Below are 26,507 nucleotides of genomic sequence, written 5' to 3' on the forward strand. Positions count from 1 at the left end.
ACTTTAACAGTTACTCTCAACATTTTAGATTCCAAGTTTTTGAAATGCAAATGTAAACATTTGGTCTTAGCTTCTATAATTTTTCCTTGCTTTTTGTTATTAAATAAAGACGGGTGTATATATATATATATATCAAATGCAATGGCACTCATTATTACTCCTTTGATTTGAAGGCAAGCAATGCAAATCACAGATCTTATCTGAGCTTCAACTTAAGATTCACCAGGATGTTTGGGGTAATTGGAGCTGCTTGGGAACAGCCTAACCCAGAGCATCTTGGCGTTGCTTTGTGTTGCCAGGCAACACAACAGCCAAATACTCCTCCCACTTTTCATCCTCCTCCTGCACCTCTAGGCATTCCCTTCCTCACCACCACCTACAAACTGCCCATCTCCTCATTCTCTGATACTGTTTTCTTCCCTCTATTCTCGATGTTTCATTTCCTCTGGAAGCTGACGGATATATTCTAATAGAAGAATCTTCTCTAACAGCTAACCAAAACCCCAAGAATTATTCTTCAAAAGAGATCTGTTTCACAGACAGAAATCAGGTGCAGCAATTTTGAGGCCATCCCATATTTGTTTCCACATGCATCAAGGAAGTTTCACACCTGTCAGAAGAGTTCCTCTCAATTCACCCTTTGCTTAAGGAATGTAATGCCTGTCTCTTTAATTAGGTTCGAGCTGGCCCTGCTGACACCATTTAAAACCCTCACACTCAATGTAATTTTTAATCAAAGTATGTGCCACAGGTCCTTCTGGACTGTCTGTGAGTTCTCTGTTAGTCCTTGCAGGGCAGGCATAAAAACTGGGTTCAGTGAATTGCTTGCCAGCACCGTTCCCTTCCCCTGAAGGACTTGAGACCTGCACAGCTTTCCTGTAGATATCTAAAATCAGATCAGGGGAGTCTTATCTTACCTCCAGTTTTGCACCTATTGCCCCTGAAGGACTCTTCAGTTGCATCATGGCCCCTTTAATTCATAAAAATTCACTTCAGGACTCATCATTTAATTCAGCTGAATTAAACAGTGCAGCAATGCGGAAAGATAAAAGTCTTGAAAATGCAAAGCCTGAGGAAATGCAATTAGAGCCCCCCACTTGACCAGATCTTCAGTTGTTACTCATCACACTTGCACAGAAATAGGAAAAGGTGAAAAGGATGAAATATTCCCAGGATAACAATACTCTGGCACTGCTGGTTGGCAACAGCATTACACTTTAACAGATGATCTGCAGAACACTCTACACTTCCCGTGTGTGTGAAGAGGCTCAGACCCAAAAAGCCACAAGGCAGTGAAATATTACCTTTCTACCAGAACTTGTCTGTTCTAATGTTCTAACAGTCACTGTTTTCAAGAAAGGAAGGTGACAGAATCACTGGCACAGAAAACCAACCCAAGTAACAGCAACTTTCTCCACAAGACACTGATGTTGTCTATCAACAGCCCCCTAAAGAATGCCAAAAAAAAAAAAAAAAAAAAAGAGGATGGCATGGTTTCAGCCACTTAATAAAATGAAATAAAACCTTTCAGAAATGCAGAATGGGGCGATGCCAGCCCACAGCTGCCTGCTGTTTGTAGCACCAGAGGAATTTCGAATTACAGAAAGGGTGAATATTCAACATCCAGCAAGATATATGGGATAAAACCACGTGCAGACATCTGGATGCCATTACAGGTAACATTTCCAAAAGGGTATAGCTCACTGCAGTACTCCAAAGATGGTATAATTTCACCTGCATCTCTCCAGGAACTCTAAGGGTCCCTTACACTGTGACCAATTAATTAGAAAAACCAAGCAGTTGTGAGCACGTAATGATCTCCACTGACCATCACAGTGACCAGACACCAGACTCTGTGCTTTTCAGAGATCAAACTGTCAGCCTCAATAAGCCCAAACACCCACCTATTGTAAAGGTTGATTTGATGTGCTGGATGTCTTTAAAGGATAGTAGCCCAAAAACAACAAATAGGAAAGATCAGTATGTTAAAACAACATAGATACCAGCTTGGAAGTTACTGCTCTGAATCAGCAATTTATAGTAAAATAACTAAAAACTTACACCTCCAAATAATAATAATAAAACAATCAATTTAAAAGGCTGATGAATTATTCCATGTAAATATAGAAAGAGACAGCAGAAAATGTTGCCTATTCAGGCCACAGACTGATCCCAGATATTAACCCTGCAACGTGCAATACGAACTGCTTTGGATCAATGCCATGCCTGAACAGAACTCAGCAGAAATGTCACTCGTGAGGAATTGAACCCTAGTTTTTTACTGGTGGGTAACAGTAGGAAAAACTGAAACCCAACAGCAACAAGTAAGCAATTTCAGTGGAATTAAGGAGTCACGGGTTAGGGGACACACACCCCAATATTGTCCTTGACCTCCCCTTGACGGGGAGGTCAAGGACAATATTGGGGTGTGTGTCTTCCAACACCGTGTTCTGCATCAAACAAAGAGGGAAGTGCAACACACAAGATGAGAAAGAAAGGAGAGACGTGATTAAATTGTGGGTTAAAAGTTGGTTCAGAGGCAGTTAACAGGCAAGTCAGAAATTGTGCTCCTTTTTACAAATTAACACGCTCGGGAGACAAAGAACGCCCCCAAAGCCCGTGTCTAATCGCACATTAAAGACACCCAGAGCTGAAAGGGAAGCTGCCAAGTGTTTAAAACATTTTAAAAGCTATTATGTGAAACGAGTAAAAAATATGGAATGCGTAACTGCTGCCGGATATTGCTTTGTTCCCCCCCAGCCGTGAGGGGAAGGCTGGCAGGAGCAATACGGTCTGTGCTGGGGGAAGGCTCCCCTGATTCCTGGTGTCTCAAGAGCCACACAATTGGAGTCACTAACGAGCCAGGGCTGCTCGTGCACTCGCACAAAAATGATGCTGTTAAGTTTTGTGTAGGGAGGACTCAGGATAAAAGGAGTATTAAGGGTTGCAGAAAGGATTGTGAGGTACAGCTGAGGAATATCGAGGAGTCCTTTGCCTACTGACAGGAAACTCCTGAGAGGGAAGCTGGAATTATTAAATACGAGTAATTTTTGGTCCTTATACCACAATAATAGTGCCCTGCATGCAGTGTAGGATAAAGGAGATGATCTTATCCAAGGTGCTTCCATGGGGAAATACAAATCTAGCCAGGCAAAAGATGAAGTGGGATCACTTACTGCTCCAAAGGCAGCTTTTCATATAAAACCTAGGCCAAGCTGTTACTGTTCACATCAGGTGAACAACACAGTGCCAGTGTTTCACTCTGTTTTATCAGTACTGCCTGTTGTCACAGGCTCCTGCATCAGACAATAACTCTGCCCAGTCTTTGAAGCAGAGACTCAGGAGCCTTGACCTGAGAAGCCACCCCAAAAGTTTCTGGAGAGCAGAGCCTTCAGTGGCAGCTGTGCAAAGCCATCTGCCACCAGGAAAACAAGGAGCAGGGCACCGCAGAAGGGACACTCCCAGTGCCCTCTGCATGGTAAGCAACAGTGCCTGCAGGTGAGGAGACACCGACCTCAGCAAACCGACACAAAACGGTGCAGAATTTTTTCACAATGTGCCATCGACTCTAAATGCTACGATTTTCTGTATTTTTGTTTTTGAGCTAGAAAGTCACATCGTTTTTTAATGATACAACAAACTGCAAGGGAATCTGAGTGAAATGGGGTGGGGAAGGGCTGAGTAGATGAACAATGAGAATCGACACAACACAGAAGGTCGAACTGTGAAACCATCCCCGTTAATCTGAACTTTGTTACAGTAAATTCTCAGTGAGGGAGCTTTCCTCATCTCCCAAGCCAGATGGGGCAGGGAGGGAGGTCGAGGAATCAGGATAATCCCGGGAAGCAGGAATGCCGGAGTAATAAACAGAGGAGCAAATTAAAATGGCATTTCCAATCCGAAAAAAGGGGAAAGGGAAGTGATTGGAAGAGAGGGAACATTTGTTTTCAAGCTATCACACTAGGCATTCCCTATAAACAGAAGTGCAAAAATAAACAGCGTTAAGCAGAAGGCTTTATGTGGCTCCAGAGGTAAAGATTCCATTAAGAGGAGAGAGTCTACGCATTAATTGGGAAGCCACACACAAAGGGAATGCAAGATGATGTTTTGATGCTTCCCTTGTCCTCTCCCCTACCAATCCATCTCCCTGGTTTGCAATCTGTCACTATTCCCGACGTGCTAATCTTTGGGATGAGGATATAAGTATGTTTGAGCTCTTTGTCTGTGAGAGCACTGAGAAACAGGTACCTGCTTCAGCACTGCAAAGAGCCTCTCCTTGGAGGAACCACTCACTGCAGTTTACACAGAGATTGCTAAAAAGAGAATTTATCTAGCAGTTAATTCTCAATGAAACCCTCCTTCCGTGCCTTTCTCCTATATTTACTACCTAATTTGCATTTATACACCCCTTATTACCTAAACACCTTGAAGTCTCAAACGTGCTTAACAAACCCCTAATATCATTCCAGGGGCATCAGGGAAGCTTCACACAGATAAGCAGGAACGATGGTAATTTCTGTTGTCTAAGGTAGGCACTGGAGCCACAAGGTCAGGGCTGTGTTTCCTGCAGAGCGAGAGGCAGGAGGGGAGGCCTCGGAATCACTCACTGATCAGCTGCTGCTCCTTCCTGAGCTGCACAACCACCCTCAGGGCTCTGCGCTGCTTTCCCCTGGCTTGCCCAAACCAGCTCAGTGGGGCCCCACACCTCTTCTGACTGTAATCAGCCAGTCTGAGAATCACCAATCCCATTCTGTAGTACTGAATTTTACGTCCTGCAGGGCTGTAACTGCAGTTTCACACACGCATCCAGAGTTCATGGATCAGACTAATCTCTGCAATCACAGCACAGGCATGTTCTTAGTGCACCCAGTGAGCATGTGTGCACATGCATGCATAATCAAATATTTACTGTTAGATAGATACAAACACATTTATTCAGCAAGGTAAGCCAATGGACTGTATCTACTCCATTTCATCCTAATTTCCTTTGATTAAAATTTGTACCGGCCAGGGGGGTACTAGTAAGGTTACAGGTAACAGCTTGGCTCCTAAGTAATGCTCATTTATTCATCTTCAGAAGATTTCAGAAGGCAATCTGATCTATATGCATTTTGCTTGTTCTATAATATGTATTTGCAGAGCAAAAAGAAAAAGACAGTGGGTAATATTATGGTACCACAGAAATGAGCTTTCCTCGTCTTATCTCCTGGGAATTGAGGCCTGTTTCTGTTGCCAAGAGAGGTTTAGGAGGCTTCCTGGATTTATAAATCAAGGGTGTTTGTTTCACTAAAACTGGCATAAAATTGCTTGTCAGCAGGCACCTTCACTTCAAGAAATGAGTGACACAAATCAAAGGAAATGTAGGATATTGCTGGAAACTGTACCTGAACAATGAACAGGACTGTGTGAATAGCTGAGTAGGTCTGAAAGAGGAAAAAACCCCAAGGAAGGATTTTGATAGAAATATGTTTAGATTTATTCATGCTGAAAATGTAAACTAACAAGTTTCCTCCAAGCTCTGTGTCTGTTTGGCCCTTTCAAAACAGAAGCACTGTAGGTGCTGCAGCAACACATTGGATGCACCCTATTGAATAAACCTAAAATCCTCAAACTGCTTGTCAGAGTAAAGCCCACTGGGCTTACAGCTCACAGACTCCTGAGCACAGAATTCCAGGCTGCCACTTAGACAGATCCAATCCCTGGATGTAAAGTGAAAAATCCAGTAATTGAGAATTAGCCAAGAATCTATACTTCATTCCCCAGCACACCTCCTTTCATGCATATTTCTCATTTTCTCCCTGGTGCCTTCACTAGTTCTCCATCAGACAGACATCAAGACTCTGGTTTTTCTGTCAGGGTTTTTATAGGGGGGGAGAAAAAGAACAGAAAGTGTGAACTTTCACCATGCTCAGAACTTGGAAAAGTCAATGTGACAAGACTTCCTTACAATGTTAAAAGTTAACATTACAAGACTCTGCCTTGACCAGCCAGGCTGCTACCCAAGCACATCTGGATCAGGCCTCCCTTTCTTGGGCAGCACATCCCCTTACCCCACACAAACCTTACAAAGCTCTGGGACTCCACAGAAGAGACCATTTACAGGTACAGGGCTGCAGTTTACAGGCTTAGTCACCCTCCACAGTCTCTTGCCAAGAACCCCCTTCCAAACAAGGGCTGAACAATGAGAAACTCCCTGCACCTTTACCGGGCACTTCCATGTCCACGAGTCCCTCCTGTGTAGACACAGGGAATTATTTCCATTAGTGCCTCTGCTCTGCAGGCTGGTTCTGCACAAAGACAGGAGCACCACCCTAACAAATGGCTTGCATACTCAAAGCTGTTCACACACTACAAGCTTCGCAGGCCCAGTGATTTTATTTCTCTGTTCATTAAAGAACATATTTTCCCCCCCATTTCATGCATTTTAAAACACCTCTCTAACGAGTTTGCGTGCCAAGCATTAAGATTTCTTTTAGCACTTTTCCATTAGCTGTGTCGAACTGCGTCTCATGCCGTTTGTCATGTAGCACTGAAGGTCTGATAATTAAGAAATACGTTGCTGCTGTAGCTCTAATGATGAGCACGGTTGTACAAGAGCCCCTGGTTCTGCCTCTGTGGTGTTTCTCGCTGACTGAGAGCGATGAGCATGTGTAGAAGGTGCTGTGTGTGCACCACCATGCATTTCAAACACACTATCTATGCACACACCACGCAACATTTACCTTGTGCTTTTTAATGTGTTCTCCTGGAGTGCTATCCCAGCTCGTGGAGAGGTGAAGGGGAGTCAACAGCTTGCCGGGCTTGCTGAGATTTAACATGCAGAGCGCTTGCCTTTGCAGAACCACAAATATTTCCACAGCAGAGGCTTCTCTCATCAGGTTTAAATATTGTGCGGTCTAAGCTAAACATCCTGACACAAAACATTTGCAGCCCCCCTGGCTTCTTCAATTTTTTAACATTGCTCTCAGTTGGTTTCCCTTCAGAGATCACGATGTTAACACACCAGTTAGTTTTGTGCTCTGTTTTCTCACAGGCACTTGCTACCTTGCTGGCCACCTGTCTCTGCTTCGGGGATTTTTTTGCTGTGGCAAGCAGTGACTGCTGAGCCCCGGGGAGTGCAGGGCCTGAGTGGCAGCTGGCACTTTGCTTTAACCCCAACACGTGCTCTGTGGTCGAGCAGAGAGTGGGACAGTGCAGGTCAAAGTGTCTGAGGCCATAGAGAACAGATAAGGGGCCCTTCAGTGTCACACTATTCACTCCAGGGTGGCATTATCTTGTCATCCTCAGTCACCTTAGAGTACACAGAGGAGGATCTTCTGCAGAGACCACGTGCTCTCTCTAGGATATTGTTATCATCCTGAACTCAACTTTGCAGAAAGAAGCTACATATCCGTTTTTCCCACCCATTTCCCAGATTTCAGTCTAAGGTAGAACACACTGCACTCTTCTCTGCGTAGGAATTTCACTTGTTTTGACAAGGACTAACTATTCACAAATATCAAAATTATAAGTTAGGTCTACTTTAGTAATTTATGTTTGCCCAGAGTTCTGAGCAACCTGGTCTAGTGGAAGGTGTCCCTGTCCATGGCAGGGGGGTTGCAATGAGATGGTCTTTAAGGAATCTTCCAAAACAAATCATTCTATATAATCCTTTGTTTTCAAGGGGAGAAAAGGTAGTTTTTACCTTTTGATGTTTATTACACAGCTGATCCCTTTAACAGCAATTTAATACTTCTTTCTTCTCCCTTTAATTGATCTGCTTTCTAACTCAAATAAAGCCTGTGAAAGAATTAGAGGAACAGTGCAGTACTGTAAAATCTGCTACTGCACAAAGTGCTTTTCTTGCTTTTAACCAGTGGGTCCATTTGCACGTGGGGGTGGATGTTCTGAAACACCCACCCCACTGCCAGGAAAGGAGGTCTGTGCTGTCAGATTGAGGAACCAGGAACACACATCTTTTATCTGCATAATGGTAAATAACGACACCTTGATTGCTCATTAGTCACACGCAGTTGGGCTAATCTGCCACCAGGCACCTCCAGGAGGCTGCAGGAGCCACAGGGGTGGTGAGGAGCAGTGTGGATGCACTGCCCTGGGCTGCCAGGGGATGCGAAGATGGACGGGGCTTGGAGCACCCCGTCCACTGAAAGGTGTCCCATGGCAGGGGGTTTGCAATGAGATGGTCCTTAAGGCCCCTACCTTATCTGAGACAGGTAAGATACAGAACAGGTTCACTTGTGCAAATCAAAGAAAAAAATAATCAGTGAAGTTTCCTTTTTTTTCAGGAAGAATTCTCAAATTTGTGCCTTTTTTTTTTTTTTTCAAATGTAACTTTCTGTGAACCCTTCTGTCCATAGATGGCAGTTGGATTCTAAAAAATCACTTCTCTTAAAAAAAAGCAAACAACCCATCTTCACAGTTCTAATTTACTAGCATGTTATCTAGGAACATCTCACTAGCCTTCACAAATCCAATCTGTCTCCACTATGGACCATCCTCTTGCCTTCACCGACGTGTTTAAATCACCAGCAACACCGCTAACTTGATAATGTTCCTTCTGATTTACACCAGCGAAAAACCTGAAAAAAGCCTGCCCTTTCCTGTAATTTATCTCCCCTTTTATTGCACCTCCACATCAAACCCAAGATTTTCTCTGACTTCCAGTAGAATGGTCCATGAGAAACAGCTCCCTCTATCAATGAACTCCGATTTAATCTGACCATATTTTCATAATTCTTGATGTTTACATTCTTCCCACGAAGGGTTGGTGACACTTTTATTCAAACGAAACGACATCAACATTCAATAAAATCAATTTAAAAAAGCATTCTGCATATTCACCCTGGAAATGAGTTGATTTGTTGATCTGAACGTTAATGTTGCCAAGAATAGGGATGTGCAAGAGCCACACTGAAGATATTTAATTAGCACAAACAAATATCACCCCAAATTGCTAGATGTGTCTTTTGTGACCTGATGCCCATTTCTCACACTGCAATATTTATTCTGCTGGGAAAACAAACAATCGTTCAGAAATGCGGATTTGTGAAGGAAAACGTAAACAAGCAAGGCCTTAATCAACAACAATCCTTTGAGCATCCTGTTACTGGGACTGGATTCTTTTGATCTCAGGTCTAGTGACGAGGTGGTCACTCCACAGAACTTAAGCAAGTTTTACTGATGTAAAACTGGCACAGGATAAAGGTCAGGCTGCTTAATTTTAACCAGCGAAGTGAGATTATTTACTACTCAATTACCAGACTGAGAGTGCATTCAGCAGAGTTTATCCATTGGGAGAAACAGGGGAAAAAAAAAAAAAAGGAAAAGCCTGGTTTCGCCTAAAAAAATACTTACTTGCTTAGCAACTGCACCAATACAACATTTCAAGAGCCATCAGAGCTTAAGCTGTTCTAAGTTTATTGGACAGTCAGGCTGATGGTCACTTGGGGCTTAACGCTGAGAGGTGCTGAGCAAAGGGCCAGGAGCCTCCAGGGAACGGGCTGGGAACACTGCATCCCAAAATTTAAACATCACCTCTGATCCCAAAGTGGGAAGATGCCAGATGAAGTCACAGGAAGATTGGGAAATCTCAGTCTAGGTTTTTTTGGTTTTTTTTTTTTTTTTCAAATATCCCCTTAAAATATTTGTTGTTCACTGAGGCTCAGAAAATTCCATTCATTTCTCCATGCTGCTGCCCATTTAATGAGGTAGAGAAACATTTTATTATTCCCCTCTGATGAATACAAAAGCACTGAAACCCCAAAGCTGAACAGTGAAACAAACAGTAAATTATTTCAATCCTCTTAATTCTCTGCTTCTTTTGGCAGATAATGCCACAAATAATTGTAGCTTAGCAGCCACAGATTCAAGAGAGATTTCTTTTTAAACTTTGGAAATGTTTAAATTGAGTGAAGTAAATTTTACCTAAAATTTTTACCTAAACGGGGAGAAAATAAAAGGAGAGTTTTCCAAATATGACAGTGACTATCAACTCATTTCTTTCATGGTTTTTTTTTTTGCAATGAGGTTGCAGGCTAGTTAAGGGAGGGCAACTTCCACCACTCAGTCCAAACCCAGGCAATGCAAAGTCTGATGAAACTCAGTAAACTGAAATAACCTTTTGCTCCAAACTCCTTCCCCAGAATTCTTGAAGAGCTGCCTAAGGCTGAGCTGGAATGTGGTTGGAAGTGTTTGAATTAAGTGCAGTTAGCCCAAAAGACAGCTTGGCTTCCCGCAGAGGTGTAAAGGATCAAAAAGGGATTGTGGAGGACAGTGCATTGTTGTTGTGAATTATGCAGTGAGCTGACACCACACTGGAATACTCATCAAAGTTCCTCAGAGCTGCTCCCTTCCAGATGAGCAAACAGAACAGCCCAGAGCTCTGAGGGGAACTGAAATAACATCTCAAAGTGCTGTAAAACACATTTGCTGTGTCTGACTTTGCCGACCCTGTGCCAGGTAACAGCTCCACTAAACTCACCGGCATCACCTGCATGAGGATGACCCCGAAGGGTCACCTGAATCACTGAGGGCAAGCTGCAGCCTTTGCAGCGATCATGTGTGTTCAGACATCCTAGGAAACCAGAAGGCATCGATCTGAAATCCATGGATTTTCAAACACCTTCTGTTCCATAACACCGGGAAGGAAGGAGTCAGTGTCCAGACCCTGGAGGGGTCCAGCCCTACAGAATGGGAAGAAGACCCCAGAGTTATGAGGGGCTTGACTGATGTATAAGATCAGCATCTAATTAATTTGTTCTGTAACTTGAATATGCATCATTTTGTGCCTTCATACATTTTTCAGGCACAGTTTTAATATTAATTTTGATTGGATGTGGAAGTGTCAATCCCCACGGGGTGCAATTAATAACATGTGCCAAATCAGGAGACCATAAATGTATGAAGGTGAGTTAGTATGCATCAGATGCTTCTATTTCCCATTATCAAGAACTGCTTGACAATCTTTTAAAAATTGTTTTCATTATACTTTTTGAGGAGGAAAAAAAAGGAGATAACTCTGCTGGGAGCAGGAGTTGACTGCAGGGGCAGCTATTACACTGGGATTTAAGTGGAGCTCTGACCCATGAGCAAGAATAACAGAAGTCTCATTGATTTCAATTAGAGGAGGCTCGGGTCTATTTACTGTAACTGAGTCGATTCCCCGAAAAATAATTAATTCCTTGTCGTGTCTCACGTGTATTGATTTTGGTAATTACAGCGAAACTGGAGGCCAGGGTGTGTGAGGGGGGAAGGAAATGCACTTGATTTACATGTAATTTGATGCACAAGCTGTCAAGGACACAGAAATTGAGACACAATGACCATGCCTGTCCTCCATGGGCTGCTCTGAGCTCAGATAACAACTGTGGAGAATCCAAAATCACTCCCTGCCCTGACCCACTGCAGTGTAAAGAGCTGTCTCTGCAGAGCCTCCACAGCTGACTGAGGAAATGCCCAAGGGGAAGAAGATAAAGACAGGACAAGCTTAATGTGTATCAGTGACTAAAAGGGGGAGACAAAGAAGTAGAATGGGAGAGAAAGAAAATACAAGTTGTTGCTGATAATAAAGCTGCCAGTAGATAATGTAATGAAAAATAAGGAGCGAGAGAAAAGAAAATACATACAGCCTTGCTGGGTAATGATGCTGTGAGGAAAAAGCAGCAGGAGAGACCTGAACTTTGTTTGCCACATGATTTCACAGAGAATTTTTACCTCGAGTCAGCCAGCATTTGACTTCTTAGCTAGGTGACAGTCTCCTTTGCCAAATGTGTTTGTGGCAGTGGCTGGCCCGGTTCCACACACAGAGATTTGATTCTAACACTCAATTTCTAGTTTCTGCAGCAGCAGAGATTAGTTTTTCATAAAGATCTCATCACTATTTACACAGACAAAGTACGACCTTTGGGGCTCACTAAAGCCAATGCCTGCCCTGACTTCGGCAGGACCTCAAGAAGCTGAATTACTGTTTCCAACCTTTTGCCTAAAAACACCAGTTCGAGAAGTTTCCAGCTCTTATAGGAGAAAAAAACCCCTTTTTGCTATACAACAGCCCTGCCAGTGAAAGCTGCAAAACAGTCTCACATCCAAACATTAAAAAGAAATGACATATATGAGGGAGAGGCAGAGTTGAAGGGTGTAAATCAGTCCCGAGTTGAGCACTTTCATCTCAACACACGGTATTTTAAACAAAAAAAACAAACCCAAATCTCTGCCTCCAGCACAGGGAACTAATTTGCATCCAGTTTGTGCAGCGTCTAAAAACTGTTGTGTAAAATGTCAGCACTCCAAGGCAAGTTTTCTTCTGGTGGCCTCCATACAGCACAAGAGAGAAAGCTGCAAACTCCTGCTCCGAGAAAGGCCAACAACACCCGAGTGGTTGTGGCAGCTCTGCTGGCAGCACTCTGTGACACAGCGTTCTTCCTGGCTGGGGAAGAGCTCTGTGCACAAAGTCAGAACACAGCAAACTGTGAGTCAGGAATAAATAACCTCATGGCAGGCAGTGACTGATGGTGGCAAATCTGTCTCCAGTGGAATTATTGGGAAGAATACTGAGAATTCTTTCCCTCTTAATATATTAAGCTCTTTGTTTGGGGCTGAGTTGATACTGCCAGAAAACCCTTTTAACACAGCTGGCATAAATTTTAGTGGGTGTTTGAAGCAGGAGGGACTGGGCTGTTAAAAAAGCAGCCCCCCGGGAAAGCTGCTGCCTGCACAAAATACATCAGCTCTCCTCAGCTGGGAAATCATTTGATCTATTTTATATCACAGGCCCTGTCACTAAGGAAGCAAATATGGATATGAAATACGGACACGGAGCAAAACATAAAAAGAGACTTAATAAAATGAGTAATTATGTTTTCCCTAAATCCTCTCATGCAAGCAAGAGGCACACACCACCATAAATCCAGCCAAGTGTGTGGGGAAGGAGCAAAAGCCCTGCAGCCAGGCCCTGGGAGGCACATTTACTGCAGAGGGTGTCTCAGCAGGGATGGAGAGTGATGATCACTGCAGTGCTTTCACCAGTGGCCAGATCCAGGGGAAAACAGGGATCTGGAGCTGCTCTGTGCTATGACCTCACACTTGGCACGTGCACAGCTGATGGAACAGTCTTACACTACCAGTCCAGCACAGTCTTTCAAAACATAACTCAAGTCCTCAGTGACAAACTGTCAGTGCTCTGCACTACTCCTCAGTGCACCAGTAAATTAAAAAGAACCAAAAAAACCAAGAATAAAAGAGAGGACACAAAGAGAAGTAATCAAGTGCTCAAGTATTCAGGACAAGCCAGCGTTAGAAGCACTTGCAGATTATTCTTTGGCATTTTAAATTCCAGTATTTCAATTCCAGTTCACATGCCCGAGAAGCTCATGATCCTACAGTACCAAATATAAAACATAATATTATGTATAGTCTTTATACCCAGATGCCTACAACATCAGAAAGTTCCACCTTATTTATGAACATGATTTTAAAAAAGATGAGTAGGAAACTGGAAGTGCAAACTTTTTTATTTCTCCAAACTACTGCAAACTGCTGGCTATTCTGACCTTAGCCTAATTTATTCTCTGGCTATTTCACAGGAATGACATGACAACACTGATTAATTCACACCCAGTGCTAGAATTCCAGCTGTAATACAAGCACAAAAACATTAGGACTGTGGACACAGACAAGAAATGAAAAGTGAAGCTGAGGACACAAGTCTGAGCGAGAGCAGAAGAAATGAAAGCAGACATGACATGATGGGCTGTGAAGGATTACACTTGGCTATGAACTCTGCTGCAAACAAGTCTCCCTCTGCAGGGAAGTCTGATTACACAGTTCCCTAGGTCTCTCTACAGCAAAATCAGGGACAGGTGGAGGGCTCTGAACCCGCTCCACTGAATTTGAGGGTAGAACTGCCACCAGCTTCAGAAAAGATCAGAACTTGTATTTCAGATGTCACATGTAGATGCAACACACAAAACCAAAGGCAGGACACCCAGCAAGCAATGTAGAATATTAAGCACAGTTATCACGAAAAGCTCGTTGTTTTGCACAAAAATACACCATGATCAACGACCACCAGTACCTGCGGCGAGCATGCTAAGGAGATATCTCTTTTTCTTTTCACATGTAAACTGTGTTTTGTTTCCCTGCCGCTGGGGCACAGAGGAGGGAAGGGCACACTCTGCTGGCCAGGAGCACCTCTTGCACCGAAGGCTTTTTAGCAACACGAGTGCTGAAAAAATAATCCCCGTTCCTGACATCTGCAGCCGGAGTGGTGCTCCACACCAGGCTGCCACTTAACTTTTCTCACCCTGAACATTAGTGACGACGGCTTTGAGGCTGAGAATGGATCCTCTCATGTTTAAACATCAGCCTACCTGCTGCAAGAACACTTTTCCTTCCTGAAGGACACTTTTAGCAGTGTAACATATGTTCAAAAACTCTTTACCTTAGGCTTCTCATCCAGTATTTGCTGACGGATCTCCTTGTGTTTCTCTACCAGTTTCTCCTGCCTTTTACTCTGAGCATCTTCTAGCTGTAGGAAAATAGCAGAGAGCTTGTCTCAGAGATTGAACATCCTCGCTTTCCCACCTCTTTCCCAGCAAACTTGTCATCCATTAAAATTAGAAAGTTATCATCAAAACTATCAATAATTCCAATATAAAATTACACAACGTATCTCAGATTTTGCCCATGGGATTCAGAACCACAAATGTCTAAAGGACTTAACTGTTGACTCCTAATGCTACCAAAAGCAAAATGCAGTTTTAAAAATTATTTTGCTTTAGCTTTTCTTACTCAAGCTGTGAGAGATGAACCCTGCCCAGAAGGAGGGGATTTGCATACTGGAGTCCTAAATGAACACGCTGATCAATTCTGGGCCCCATGTAATAAAGCACTCAGACATGGAATTAACTCTAACAGGAATTAAACGTGCTCAGTTTGCTAATTCTTTAGCTGGCTTCCTAAATCAAGGCCTTCCTGAGAGAAATGAACTTTTGAACTGAACTATGGGTGCACTGAAATTAAGAGAAAATTCAATAGCTGAGTATGTTTCACAGTGGTTTCACACATCAAAACACTGCAGTGCACACTTTCAGCCCAGTGTAAACCACCCACAGCTTCAGAAAAGCTTAAAGCTAACACCTGTAATGAAATCCTTTGATTTGTGTTTACAGAGCTCACAGAATGCTTTTCTCATTTCAGCAACTGTACAAATCCAATTAAAGGTAAAATATACTCTGCAATTAAATGTTCATTGACTTTCAGTGTTCCTTATACAATCTTTGCATTTAAAGAGAGGGCAACCAATTAAAAAAATTGTAATATTTTTCATGAATACACAAAGGATATTCAAAGATGAAATTGTATTAAAATCTGCCTCTCTCGGCAACATCACTCAAACACTGACTAATAATTAATGAAGAACTGTCTGAAATTCCAGTTCTCCTTTAACTGGAATGGGAAGAAAAGTCTACGCTGCACCTGTAAAACATCAGTAACTGCAGAAGATTGAAATCTGCAGTTTAATATCACCTAAAAGATGAAAGCTGGCATTTTATCCCCACGAATGGAAAACAAACACATGGCCTGCCATACCCTCTTTATGTACTGCACCACCTCCTGGATGTAGGATCGGATCATTTCCGTCTTCTCTCTGTGGGGGGAGCAACCAACAAGTGACTGTGGTCAGTAACGTCACACCAATATCTGAATCCCCTCAACTCTCGGTGATCTAATTAGGGTCATGTTCTGAATGCAGGGACCTGAGTAATCAGCTTTTGTGTGCTTCCTGTAGGTGTCCTTTAATGCAGGAAGGGCTCAGACTCCCCCCATGACCTGCAGGACAAGCCCCTGCTCCTCCTCGACAGGCTTTTCCCCCAGGATGAGCCGTTTCCCAGGCGGTGGTGGTGTTCCCAATCAGCCCGGCAGCACACGCAGCCATCAGCAGACACACAGTGCCACGCTGTGGCACTTGGTGGAGCAGAGGAACAGCCTCTGCCAGAGCAGAGACCGCTACTGACAGCCAGGGACGAGGATCCCACGGAGAGCAGGGCACGCGTGACTTTGGGCCCACATAAACGTGCAGGAAATGCTTTAAGTCATTTTGTGAGGCAGTTATTCGGAAACCATCCGTCAAAGGCTGAAGATAAGACATAAAAGCACACAAAATAACAATCTGTGGGTACTTCAGCTGAACAGTTTCAGGACAGAACTGTAAAACCTGATTGCCTCAGTCAAGACCAGCGAATTGCTGTTCAGGTGGCACTAAAATGGGGTGGGTTTAGGCAGTTACACCAGCCCTGAGTGGATGAAGGAGAATTAGGTGAGAACAATTAATACAATGTATCATCTCTGTGCAAAATCCTTTCCCAAAGGTGAGTAAAAAGCTTTAGATAAACAACAACTGAGCCAGAGTAACTGGAATGGCATTCACCAGGGCTTGCTACTCCCTGTCCCACTGCCAGCATGAGGACAACCTGTGTCCCAGACTGAGGAAAGCCCAGTTTCCCATGTCGTTCCCATCTCACCTTTCCCGAGGGCTCCTTTAAAAAGCCCGGCAAAGGAAAGCCCTTGGGAAGAATGAGAAAAAAAATGAAAGGAAAACAAAAAAGAACTGCTACTTGTCTGCTCCCAAGCCTTTCTCACCAGTGTCCCACTAACCTCTCAGCAAATCATTTCCTGCTGCAATTGATTTTTTACTGCTGTAACATTTCCGTAATGCCCAACTACCTTTTTCTAATATGAATTCCAGGCCCCCTGACCAGCTTTAACCATATTAAGTATTTCTTCCTCTTTTTCCCCAATCAATTATTCTCCTTTTGATATATTTTTTCCTAGCATGTTTATTAAGATCCTATAGCACTGATTCTGAAATTATCTGAAGCACTTCACCTCCTTTCAGTGTTACCAAATACACAGATTCCCTGGTGAGAGGCTCCAAAACCTGGGGAAAGCTTTTTACCTGTGGAAAACCAAACACAGTTGTGCCTTTGTTACATGGTAAAACCCAAACACTCTGGATTTTCCTTTTTTTTGTTTTGTTTGTTCCTCTTGTATTTTTACCTGCCCTTAAATATTCCTCAAGTAAAAGTCCAGTCCTTTCTCTGATTTTCCCGTTGTGAAAACTTTGGCCTCCTCATAACCTACGAGAATACCGATCCAGGGATATACTTACTCTTCCATTTGATTTTTATCCTTGGACTTTGCTTCTGTGATCTTCTCCTGCCTCTTCTTGTCCATTTTTTTCTTCAGTTCTTTCTTTTCTCTGAAGCATAAAAAAACAAAGGCAAGTTCAAGAAGGGATCTAAACAAACCCCCACGGAGCAGCAATCAGTGGGAAGGGGAACAGCGCTTACTTTTCACAGGTTTCCTTCAGTTTCTTCAGTTGGTTGTTCTGACACTCCTCTGCTACATCTGTCAGCTTCTGAATAAGCTAAAAAAAAAACAAACATGCCAAGAAACAAAAATGTGTATTTTCAGCTAAATACTACACAGGCATCCAGGTTTCCTCAAAAGTCTGTAGTAGAGAGTGTTACGCCATTCCCAGATTAATTCCCGGCAATCCAAAGCCAGTCCACATTCTTATCAGTGTAAACACGTTACTAACTGGTGGAGTTCAGCCAGGCTGGTGCAGGCCCGACCTCCACAGAACCCACTGCTTCTCTGTGCATCCGGGTGCTTTAGTTTCCCCACACTGAAATGTAAAACCAAAACACATTTTGCAGATTTCACCTCTGCCAGGAATCGAAATGCCCGTGGATAATTCACAGGTGGTCCCCAAACCGAACTTACACACCACAAATTACAGACTGAATCCCCGTGTCACCGAACAGTCGAGGTTCTCTGAGTGAGTGCTGAGCACACTCCTCTTGCATGGAGTGCTTCTACGTGCAATAGCCTGGATTTCGGGGAGCTCGGGTGGTTGTCGACAACTCATGCTAAGCACAGAGAAGCACAGCCTGCACTTTGCCAGCAGAACCGTGGGTTCAAAAATATCTGAGTGGTTGGTTTGGGATCTGCTGTGCAGTGCTGGGTCCCATCTCATCCGTGCTGAAAGCTCAAAGCAAGTCCCATCCCTGTGGTGGGGATGCAGATGGGAGAGCACACGTGGACAGGGCTCGTGGGCGACTTCAATGAACAGTGAATAAAGTGGGAAATGGGACCAAGTTGGTTTAATCACACCCCCCCCAGTTTAAGTCTGATTCTGTAAAACAACCCTCCCAGGGTTATGAGCCAGGAACGTATAATAATAATAGGTGGTCAGATTCAGCTTTTCATTCCTTAAATAAAAGAATAAAGGTACTGACAATAGGTTCAACTCTAAAAGAAAGATACCAGAGAGAATCTCTCCGCTGCAAGGCAAATTTTAATTGGAATATTAACTCCTGCACAGTTCAGAGGGAAAACTGCCTGAGAGTTCTGTGCTAAAATACGAATTTAGTCTGACACTGCCTGCCTGGATAGTGCCAAAAATGTAACTTTGCTTTTGAGAAAGGCCATTTCCCATTTTGGAAAGAGAAATGAGTTACCTTACAATATAAGCCCAACTATGTGGGTCCAGAATGGTGCATTTTTATAAAAATTATAATCTCTGAGCTGCAGACTGTCACTTGAATTTGTGCAAAGGCCCTGCTGAGCCCTATCCACACACTTTGCTCCTCTGACCTGCTCTTTTTGGATGTCAGGGCAGAGCAGACAAATCCCTTCAGCCAACAGTACCGAGGCAAAACATCAGGTAATCGAAAAAACTGTGAGAGAGGATTGTCTGGAGTTGAGAAACAGTTTGCACTCCCATAACATCCTTCAAAAATATTCTTTTCTGCCTAAGAATATCCATTAGCATCAGCTGCCATCTGCCCAAGGCTCTCTATTTCAGCTCAGAGGGCCTATGATCCTGCTGTAGCTGTCAGCCAAACTCCAGCTGTAAAAACACAGGCTGACTTGGACTAATGGACACAAAATATTTCTTCACCATACACAGATTATGTCCTGCATCCCCTCAGAGCATTCATCTGCAACAGGAACACTCCTTGGCACGACTCTCTGTCCTGGGGAACGTTTGAATCTCTTCTCGTTTATTTATTTTCATGGCGCTTCAATTTATTTTCCAGCTAATCCTGCCTCGCTGTGTGTTGTACAAAACCCAGGATCATCGCCCAAGAGCTGCAGCAAACAGAGTTATGTAACCAGAGGCAGTAACAACCCTGCTGCCTCTCTGCCTTCCGTGCAAAGCCTTGCAAGCTGCTGGAGGTGTCAGTGACAGAGTGACCCGAGGAAGCTCCATCTCCCTGCCTCGCGCTGCCCTCGCTGCTCAGCCTGGGCTGGTTGAAGGAAAGCAGAGCAGTGACAAACGTACCAGCTTAATGTGCTCCCGTTTCTGGTACTTCTCACTGTAATACTGCTCCTGGCGCAGGTTCAGCAGCTGCTGCTGTTGCTTCTCCTTCAGCTCCACGAGCTTCTGGGTCATTTCAGAGTCCAGGGCAGCCAATTCCTGCTCAATACTTGAACTGTGGTCCGGGCTGCCCGTCTCAGACCTGCAAAGGCACACACAACCAACCCCCTGAGGTCTCAGTCACAAGGCATGGACACTCTGCCCCATATCTACACCTCGTATTTAAAGCTGATGTTTATAAATATCCCATTAATAATTTCCTCAGCACCACAACATACATGATTTTAGACCTAGGAAGTCCAATAATTTAATCTTTTAGGGAAAACACAATATTAGCAATTTATTAACAGGATGGCCATCACTTTTAAACCTTATTTTACTGACCCACCACGGTGCTGTCACCCAGACTTAGTATAAATTAGCTATACTGCCAAGATTTCCCATAAACAGATGCTCATGGAACTTGTTTATCCACTTCCAGTCACGTAACCTGAACTTCAAAGCTGCACAGCCTTCAGCAGAAACGGTGCATGCAAAGTATTTTGGAAACTGAGTCATCCTCGCCTGCTCTCAGAGCAATAAATTTAAAAGCCCAGCTCTACATCTGCATTTATAAAACGCTTAAAATGGCAGGAAGGTCCCTTTATTTGGTATTCTGTCCCCCCTTCAGGAAATGCCACGCATGGTGCACACAGAGGAAAGGGGCTCTGTGGATTTGCTGACTTAGGAAGGAAAGCGAACACCCCAGTGGGGAGCAAACCTCAGATGGGCAACACGCAGGAGCAAAGGGAAAACACGTGAAGGGAGCTCAAAAGCAACACTAAGGAACAGTTTGGGTACATTTTATTCTTCCTTAAGGCAGAAGGAAGGGGAGATGCAACGGTGAAAGAAGGCGTGAGGGCACTAGACTGCTCAAGAGGAAAACAAGCAGCAAAACCAGTGTCACTCTCAGGCCAGCACCAAACCAAACCCGAGAAAAATACATCCAAAACCAAGATTATGCCGTGTGCCTGCTCTGCTGCTGTGTTTGCTGCCGTGCTCAGGTGTTACATCAGTTGCCTGGGAAACGTCAGAACAGCGCAGGAGATGGACAGAACAACAAACCCTTGAACAGAGGGGGCTGACACCGGGAGAAAAATGAGTTTGCTGCTCAGAAATGTGCAGGGATTACAGTGCAGAGAACTTGCCACACTGGCTGCCTCTCTCCTCTCTGCCAGGTTCGAGTGTGCAGCTGCTGTCAATTAGAGGGGCTCCAACTGAAATAATGGGAATCTGCTTCCAGCGGCCCGAGGACACAAACCCCAAGGTAGCCTCGTTTTATTTCTTGTATTTTTACTGTATTTGAATATTCTGCTAAGAGGTTAAGTGGTGTCATTGTGATAGGTGAGGGGAATTTCAATATTCCAGAGCCAGAAGACAGCATTAATGAATATTACAATCACTGTATTATGCCATTACACATTTTAAAGCTGACATTCCTCGTGTATTTGGGAGAAAGAATTAAGGCCTATTTCTAAACCCTGGCTCAAATGCTGTTTTTTACAAGACATGATCACTAAAGGGACTTCAGAACAACAGCAACAAAACACTTGTGTGCGTGGATAAATAAATACTTCAGACTTCCTGCAGACATTGAGTTTACTGAATCCTGGCTCAGTTTTAGACAAGGGTATGAAGCACAGATTGCTTGTGAGCAGAAACAACGCGTTTTCATGGCTGTCTGATACAGGTACTCTTGAGGAACTCATGGTTTATACTTTGCAGTTACAGGCAAATACCTTCAGTAATAATTTAAAGTGATAAAAATACTCCTTTCTCCTTGGGGTGCAGGATTCCATGAGAAGGCTGCTGTACCTGCAGGTTTGAAAACCCCTACAGATGTACTCCTGCCTTTTCAAAATGTAACCTCTGTTTTTTTAACCTTCAGACTTCTCTGTACCTGCCCATGAAACTTCACGTCTCTGAAACCCCTGTGACAGCTCCAGGGACTAGAACTGCAGGGCTTTACTGCCTGATACCATGAATGATTTATGATCAGATCATAACACAATAAATTAAAAAAAAAAACCCAACAAAATCCTTTTTTGCTCAGAGATAAATGAGTCATTTCACTTATTCAGTTTGATTTTCTGCTTACATGTGAACTGAATATGGTAGAGAGAGGAGAAACGTGACGTTGTTTTGCCTGCCACAACACTTTGGTGATGGAAAACGCGGAGGATAAAACATCCCTGTGCCTGCAGTTCACAACCAGTCATTAAGGGAGTCTATTAAACTCCAGTATAGAACCTGGAAGCCTGAGAACTGGCAACAGTTAAAGCCAGCTGAACATAGATATATTATGAGTGTCAAGCTCTTATTAAGCCCAATGACATTCTGTCATCAGTAGAGCTTAAATAATAAGCTCCTGCCTAGGGACAAGTTATGGCCTGAATCCCAGTCACTTACATTTAGAGGGACTATCAACAAGCTTGGCAGCCAGACCACGCTTGCAGCTTTTTTCTCTGATGATCTCCTACCAAAAAGTATCAGTAATTTTTTTTTTTATTCAATGTCTTCATATTTCAGAACTGCAGCTATATCAGCTTCCTATAAAAGTTAAAGGACTTTTCTGTGCTTATCTAATTACTACAAAAAATAAATGATGTTAAAACAAGAATGATGCACCAATGGGAGAAACAAAAATTCAACTGCAAGAGTATCAGACACCGATTGGATCTATGTGTGTGCATGTTTTGCCAGGAGTTAAGAATTGAAATCTATTAATACACAGTCCCTTATCATAAGAACAAGGCAATAACTGTGTGAAGATTAGTAAGTCACTGCAGTCTTTGCATTTCAAACTGATAATGGTAAATACAACTCTCATTTCTTATTATTATCTAAACCAAAAATATAAAAATCGTATCAAACACACAGAGGGACAGGGTGATGCAAGGCTTGAAGAAAGAGAGAGCACAGAAGGAGTGTGCATGCAGAAGCACAGCCAAGCAGTCTTTAGGAGATTCCCCAAGTGTTCTGGATCAATCATGATTTAAACAGTAGTCAGATCTTAATTTCCACATCTGATGCCCTCTGCTCTATCATGAGTTTTTTTCCAAGGCTCTCATCCCCTTTAACTAGCAATCTTGCTGCTTTTGATTTTTTCTGTGCTCTTGTGTCACCTCCATTTACTGTCTACTACAAAAGAAGACTGGAGTAAAGACCCCTAATACCAAGATGAGGAAAGCTGTTTGACATACCTTTTCTTGCTGTCTCTTTTTGCTGTTTTCTCTAAAACTGCTCTCCTCCTCAGGTAGTCATTTTGGATTTCGTTATACTTTGCAGTGTGTTCTTTGATGAGGTCGGTGGTTTTCTTGTGGTGCCTCTTCACAAGGTCCTTCATTTCCTTGTAGTGCTTCTTCTGAAGCTTAACAAAAGCCTTCTGCTGTTTCAGCTCCTCAATAGTCTGTGCTTCCACTTCTACAACGACAAAAACAAAAGCCACTTCAATTTCCTAACAATGCATGATTTCAATCACTGAAGCCAGGAATGAAACAAAGCTTGTCCACTGTGGCTAAATGAAATGGCAGCATAAACTAACTGAGGAGATTTAGCTGGAAATAAGGTCACTGGACTGAAAACACTGTGGCAAATTTAACTGATATGAGCGAGAAGAGAGATGAAAATTTAGAACACCAAGAAGTGTAGCAAAATAAAATCCTTCTGCTTTCTTTCCTCAAGCCCTTTTCAGATGCTAGAGATTTTCATCAGCCCAACATATAAAAATGTGATCTTGCACAGGATATGACCACAGATCCTTTCTGTACCTGCTGTCCCAACACTTCAAGTCTCCCTTCCCTCAGGATGGGCCCCATAACATGTTGATGCCTAAACCCCCCTCACCCCCCTGCTCTCCTGCCTCTACCTGGGCACTGACTGGAGGCATCTGTCCCAGGATCCCCAGGGAATCTTGGGAGAGACTTCACTTCTCTTGTGGTGGAGACTCTGCCTCAGAAGAGTCAGAGCCCCCTGGCTGCCAGCCCAGCGAAGGACTGGTGGCTGAATGCTGAGCTCACCCCAGAGCAGAATTCAAAACCACCAAGGGCCTGAAGGAGCGATGACCTGCACCATCTGGGCTCGCAGCTCTGCAAAAGGCAGGCTGGAGATCCCTCCCCAGACAGCAGATGGGTTGTGGGAAGCCAGCACGTGCTCCCACACTCTAGGCCAGGCTCTTTCTACTGCACGTGAGGGAGACTGAGTAAGAGGCAACCGACACACAGAATATCACGTCTTACCTGTTTTCCACACCTAAAGGTAGGTCTGCACAGGATTTGGCCATGGAGTGGGTTCTAATGTGGAAGAACAACTATAAAATCAACTGATTTATGGGCTTTGCAATCTAAACTAACTCCAAGCGGGAGGACACGACTCCCAGTTGAACCATAGGGCCCCATGTAACTGGCAGGCCAGTTTGCTCAATGAAATGGTAATTTTCAGCATTGTAGGAGCACTGGGAACACTGCAAGGCTAATGAAGATAAAATGGTTTCATTCCTATTCACTATAGTCAGGAAAAATTTAGCTTCTGTTCTCAGAATAATGCTGGTCTTTTGTCTGCACTAGATGGTAACATGGTGCTTGTGAAACTACAACAGTGGGATATTTTAAAAAAATTCCCTGCTGGCACCCAGTCTCACGAAATGTGCTCAAACATTTAATAACTTCCAATCTCAGGAAGGAAACATGGCATGTACATTTTCTAGGAGTTACTGCAGTCCTAACTGCCCAAAGAAATGCCTAAGCCGGGGGCCTATTCCATAAAAACCACGTTTTCTTGACAAAAAAGCACGTCATTCATGCAGTGTGACCTGTGTGTTTATTACCTGTGAGGACACTCTGGATAAGATCTTCTGTCTTTGCAGGCGCTTTCACCGAACCTGGAGGTAAAAAAAGAGATGAGTGATTCCAATTCCTGTACAACAACAGCCATTATTGTGCTGCTTGAGCGGGTGTTACAACGTGGCAGGTGACACAGGACACACACACTGACATGGGCATTTATTAACCATTGGAGAAAACACACCTTGAGCTGGAAAACAACAAAACCCTGTGAAGCCACATGAAAAGGTGACCTTCCAAAAACCCAGCTGAGCTTTGCTGGTTTATTTATAAGGGGGATGCCACTGAACTGCCTCCCACGAGTCGTTTAAGGGGCACTAGGCTGACAGTACGAGTGCCCTGCATTAGGAGGTCAGTGCAAAACTTCTATGCACAGGAAGGATCCAGCTCCTTGGAAGTCAGTTAGGCCAAGCCCATGGAGACTGCAGGCATAACATTACAAGCACTGTGGTTTGACAAGCATTTGTTATAGGAGGTTTGTCCATAGAAAACCCAGGACTGTTTCTCTGTGTGTGCAGCAAGATGTAATTACGTGCATAAATTAGGTAGATTCGTAAAAACAATCCAAGAGATTCCTGCACTTGCAACAACAACGACAACAACAAAATCCCAGCATGTTTTCTTGCTTGTCAAGAACTTCAGTTTCACCACAAAAGCAACCCTTAGGTAGAAGATGTTTGTGTATCTGAAGAAGACCAGCCCTAACAGCACAGAAAAGTGGTGGCAAGGTTTCTACCTATTTTATCCGACCAAACCAAACACACACAACAGCCCCTTTGTTCTTCAAACACAAAGCCCTCGTAAAATTGTTCCTTTTTACCTGGTGCTGGCTGGCTGTGGACAACCTGAGTTGCTGGTTTCGGTGTAAGAGAGGCTGTGTAATTTACTCCATTCTCTGCTGGTGTTGGCCTTGGTTCACTGTTAGCTTCAGACGGTGCATCTCCGTGGTCAATCTGAAAATATACAACGATTTACATTATTCTCCCCAACCAACAGACTTCATTTATTTGCAGATCTACTTCTTAAAATGTAAAATTCTGTAAATGTTACACCTAAAAGAAAACAACAAAAAAAGATATCCTTAAAAGCCACGGTAACCCAGGTGGCTCGTTTCTGCAGGGTGAATTTCAAGAAGAAATAGAGCATGTTTTATTCTGAAAAAGAGTTTTAAGTGGATATAACTCATCAGGGATGTTGTTCAGTACAGTATACATGAGCTGCACCAGATGTGAAACCCCTATTTTATTGAAAGGCACTGTTCCCTGCCATAAAATCTTCCTAGAAATAATGTAGTGCTGGCAGGAAAACGCTGCTCAAATCCCTGCTCTGAACAAAACGTGTGCACAAAATAACGTTTCAAATTTCATAGATAGACACAGCACTACCATTAATCACCATTCTTCCAGGACAGAGGCATACTTCTGATTCCCAAGATCCCACATTCTTGTAATTACACTCCAAGGATAATATGTAAACAGTACCTCCATCCTGCTGCATGAATGCATCTGCGGTATCCAAATATTTAAGCATATTTTCCACGCTCTTTCCCTTCTCTCCAGTCTCCTAAAGGCTCAGGCTTTCAGCACTACACACTGATCATCTTACAGTTGCCCTTGTGACCACGAGGTTTTAAGCAGGCCCCCAGCACTGAGCAAACAGAAGGTCATTCAAAGCAATTTTGATTCGGAAATGGCCAGGCCCTGCTTCCCGCTGTCCCTGCGAGGGGCCAGTTGCCATGGTGTCCTCAGGGCACTTTTGGATTTGTTCCCTCAGCTGCTTCCATTTCACTCTTTGATGGCAATCACGTTACATGCAGGGGCAGGACACCACAGTTGTTGTTTTTCCCCCCTGTGCTCACTCCACACTTTGCAAAATATCAGCCTGCACTGCATCAGCTGAGGCAAAATGCATTCCGGCCTCACTGCTCCTGCTGCTGGTTCCCTTCAGCCTGGCCCTGACAGCACACTGCACCACTGCAAAATTATGTCTGTCTCAACAGCTGACTTCTACCAAAATTACAGGAGAGACAACTGATACAACTGAAATACAGTGCCAACGACTTCATTTATATCAAGCAGGAAGAACTGCAGTAAAATATGGGAAAAATGATCTAGCCAACATTTAAGACAGAGGAAGTGTGACTGGCAAAAGCTGTAGCTGTGACAAACACACTCAGACATGGTTATCCCCCTTAATTCTCCTTAAAATACCCCTCACAGGCTGCAATTCATTAGTTTAATAAA

The 26,507-nt window shown here is 43.6% G+C and overlaps 1 protein-coding gene across 4 annotated transcripts in view; it reads right to left on the bottom strand.

Annotated features, from left to right (window-relative positions):
* PLCB1 (phospholipase C beta 1) overlaps nt 1-26,507 on the bottom strand; it is a 317,877-nt gene that overhangs the window by 36,394 nt on the left and 254,976 nt on the right. For all 4 annotated transcript variants that reach the window (XM_050316645.1, XM_050316644.1, XM_050316647.1 and 1 more), the window contains exons 24-31: nt 25,085-25,217; nt 24,249-24,302; nt 22,627-22,846; nt 19,349-19,526; nt 17,349-17,425; nt 17,168-17,257; nt 15,589-15,646; nt 14,438-14,524 (exon numbers count right to left, since the gene is read on the bottom strand). In XM_050316645.1, the coding sequence (XP_050172602.1) occupies nt 14,438-14,524; nt 15,589-15,646; nt 17,168-17,257; nt 17,349-17,425; nt 19,349-19,526; nt 22,627-22,846; nt 24,249-24,302; nt 25,085-25,217 (897 nt within the window). The remainder of the gene's footprint in view (nt 1-14,437; nt 14,525-15,588; nt 15,647-17,167; nt 17,258-17,348; nt 17,426-19,348; nt 19,527-22,626; nt 22,847-24,248; nt 24,303-25,084; nt 25,218-26,507) is intronic.

This window comes from Myiozetetes cayanensis, unplaced genomic scaffold (genome assembly GCF_022539395.1).
Source record: "Myiozetetes cayanensis isolate MyiCay16 unplaced genomic scaffold, myiCay2020 scf2-11, whole genome shotgun sequence".
Lineage (NCBI taxonomy): Eukaryota > Metazoa > Chordata > Aves > Passeriformes > Tyrannidae > Myiozetetes > Myiozetetes cayanensis.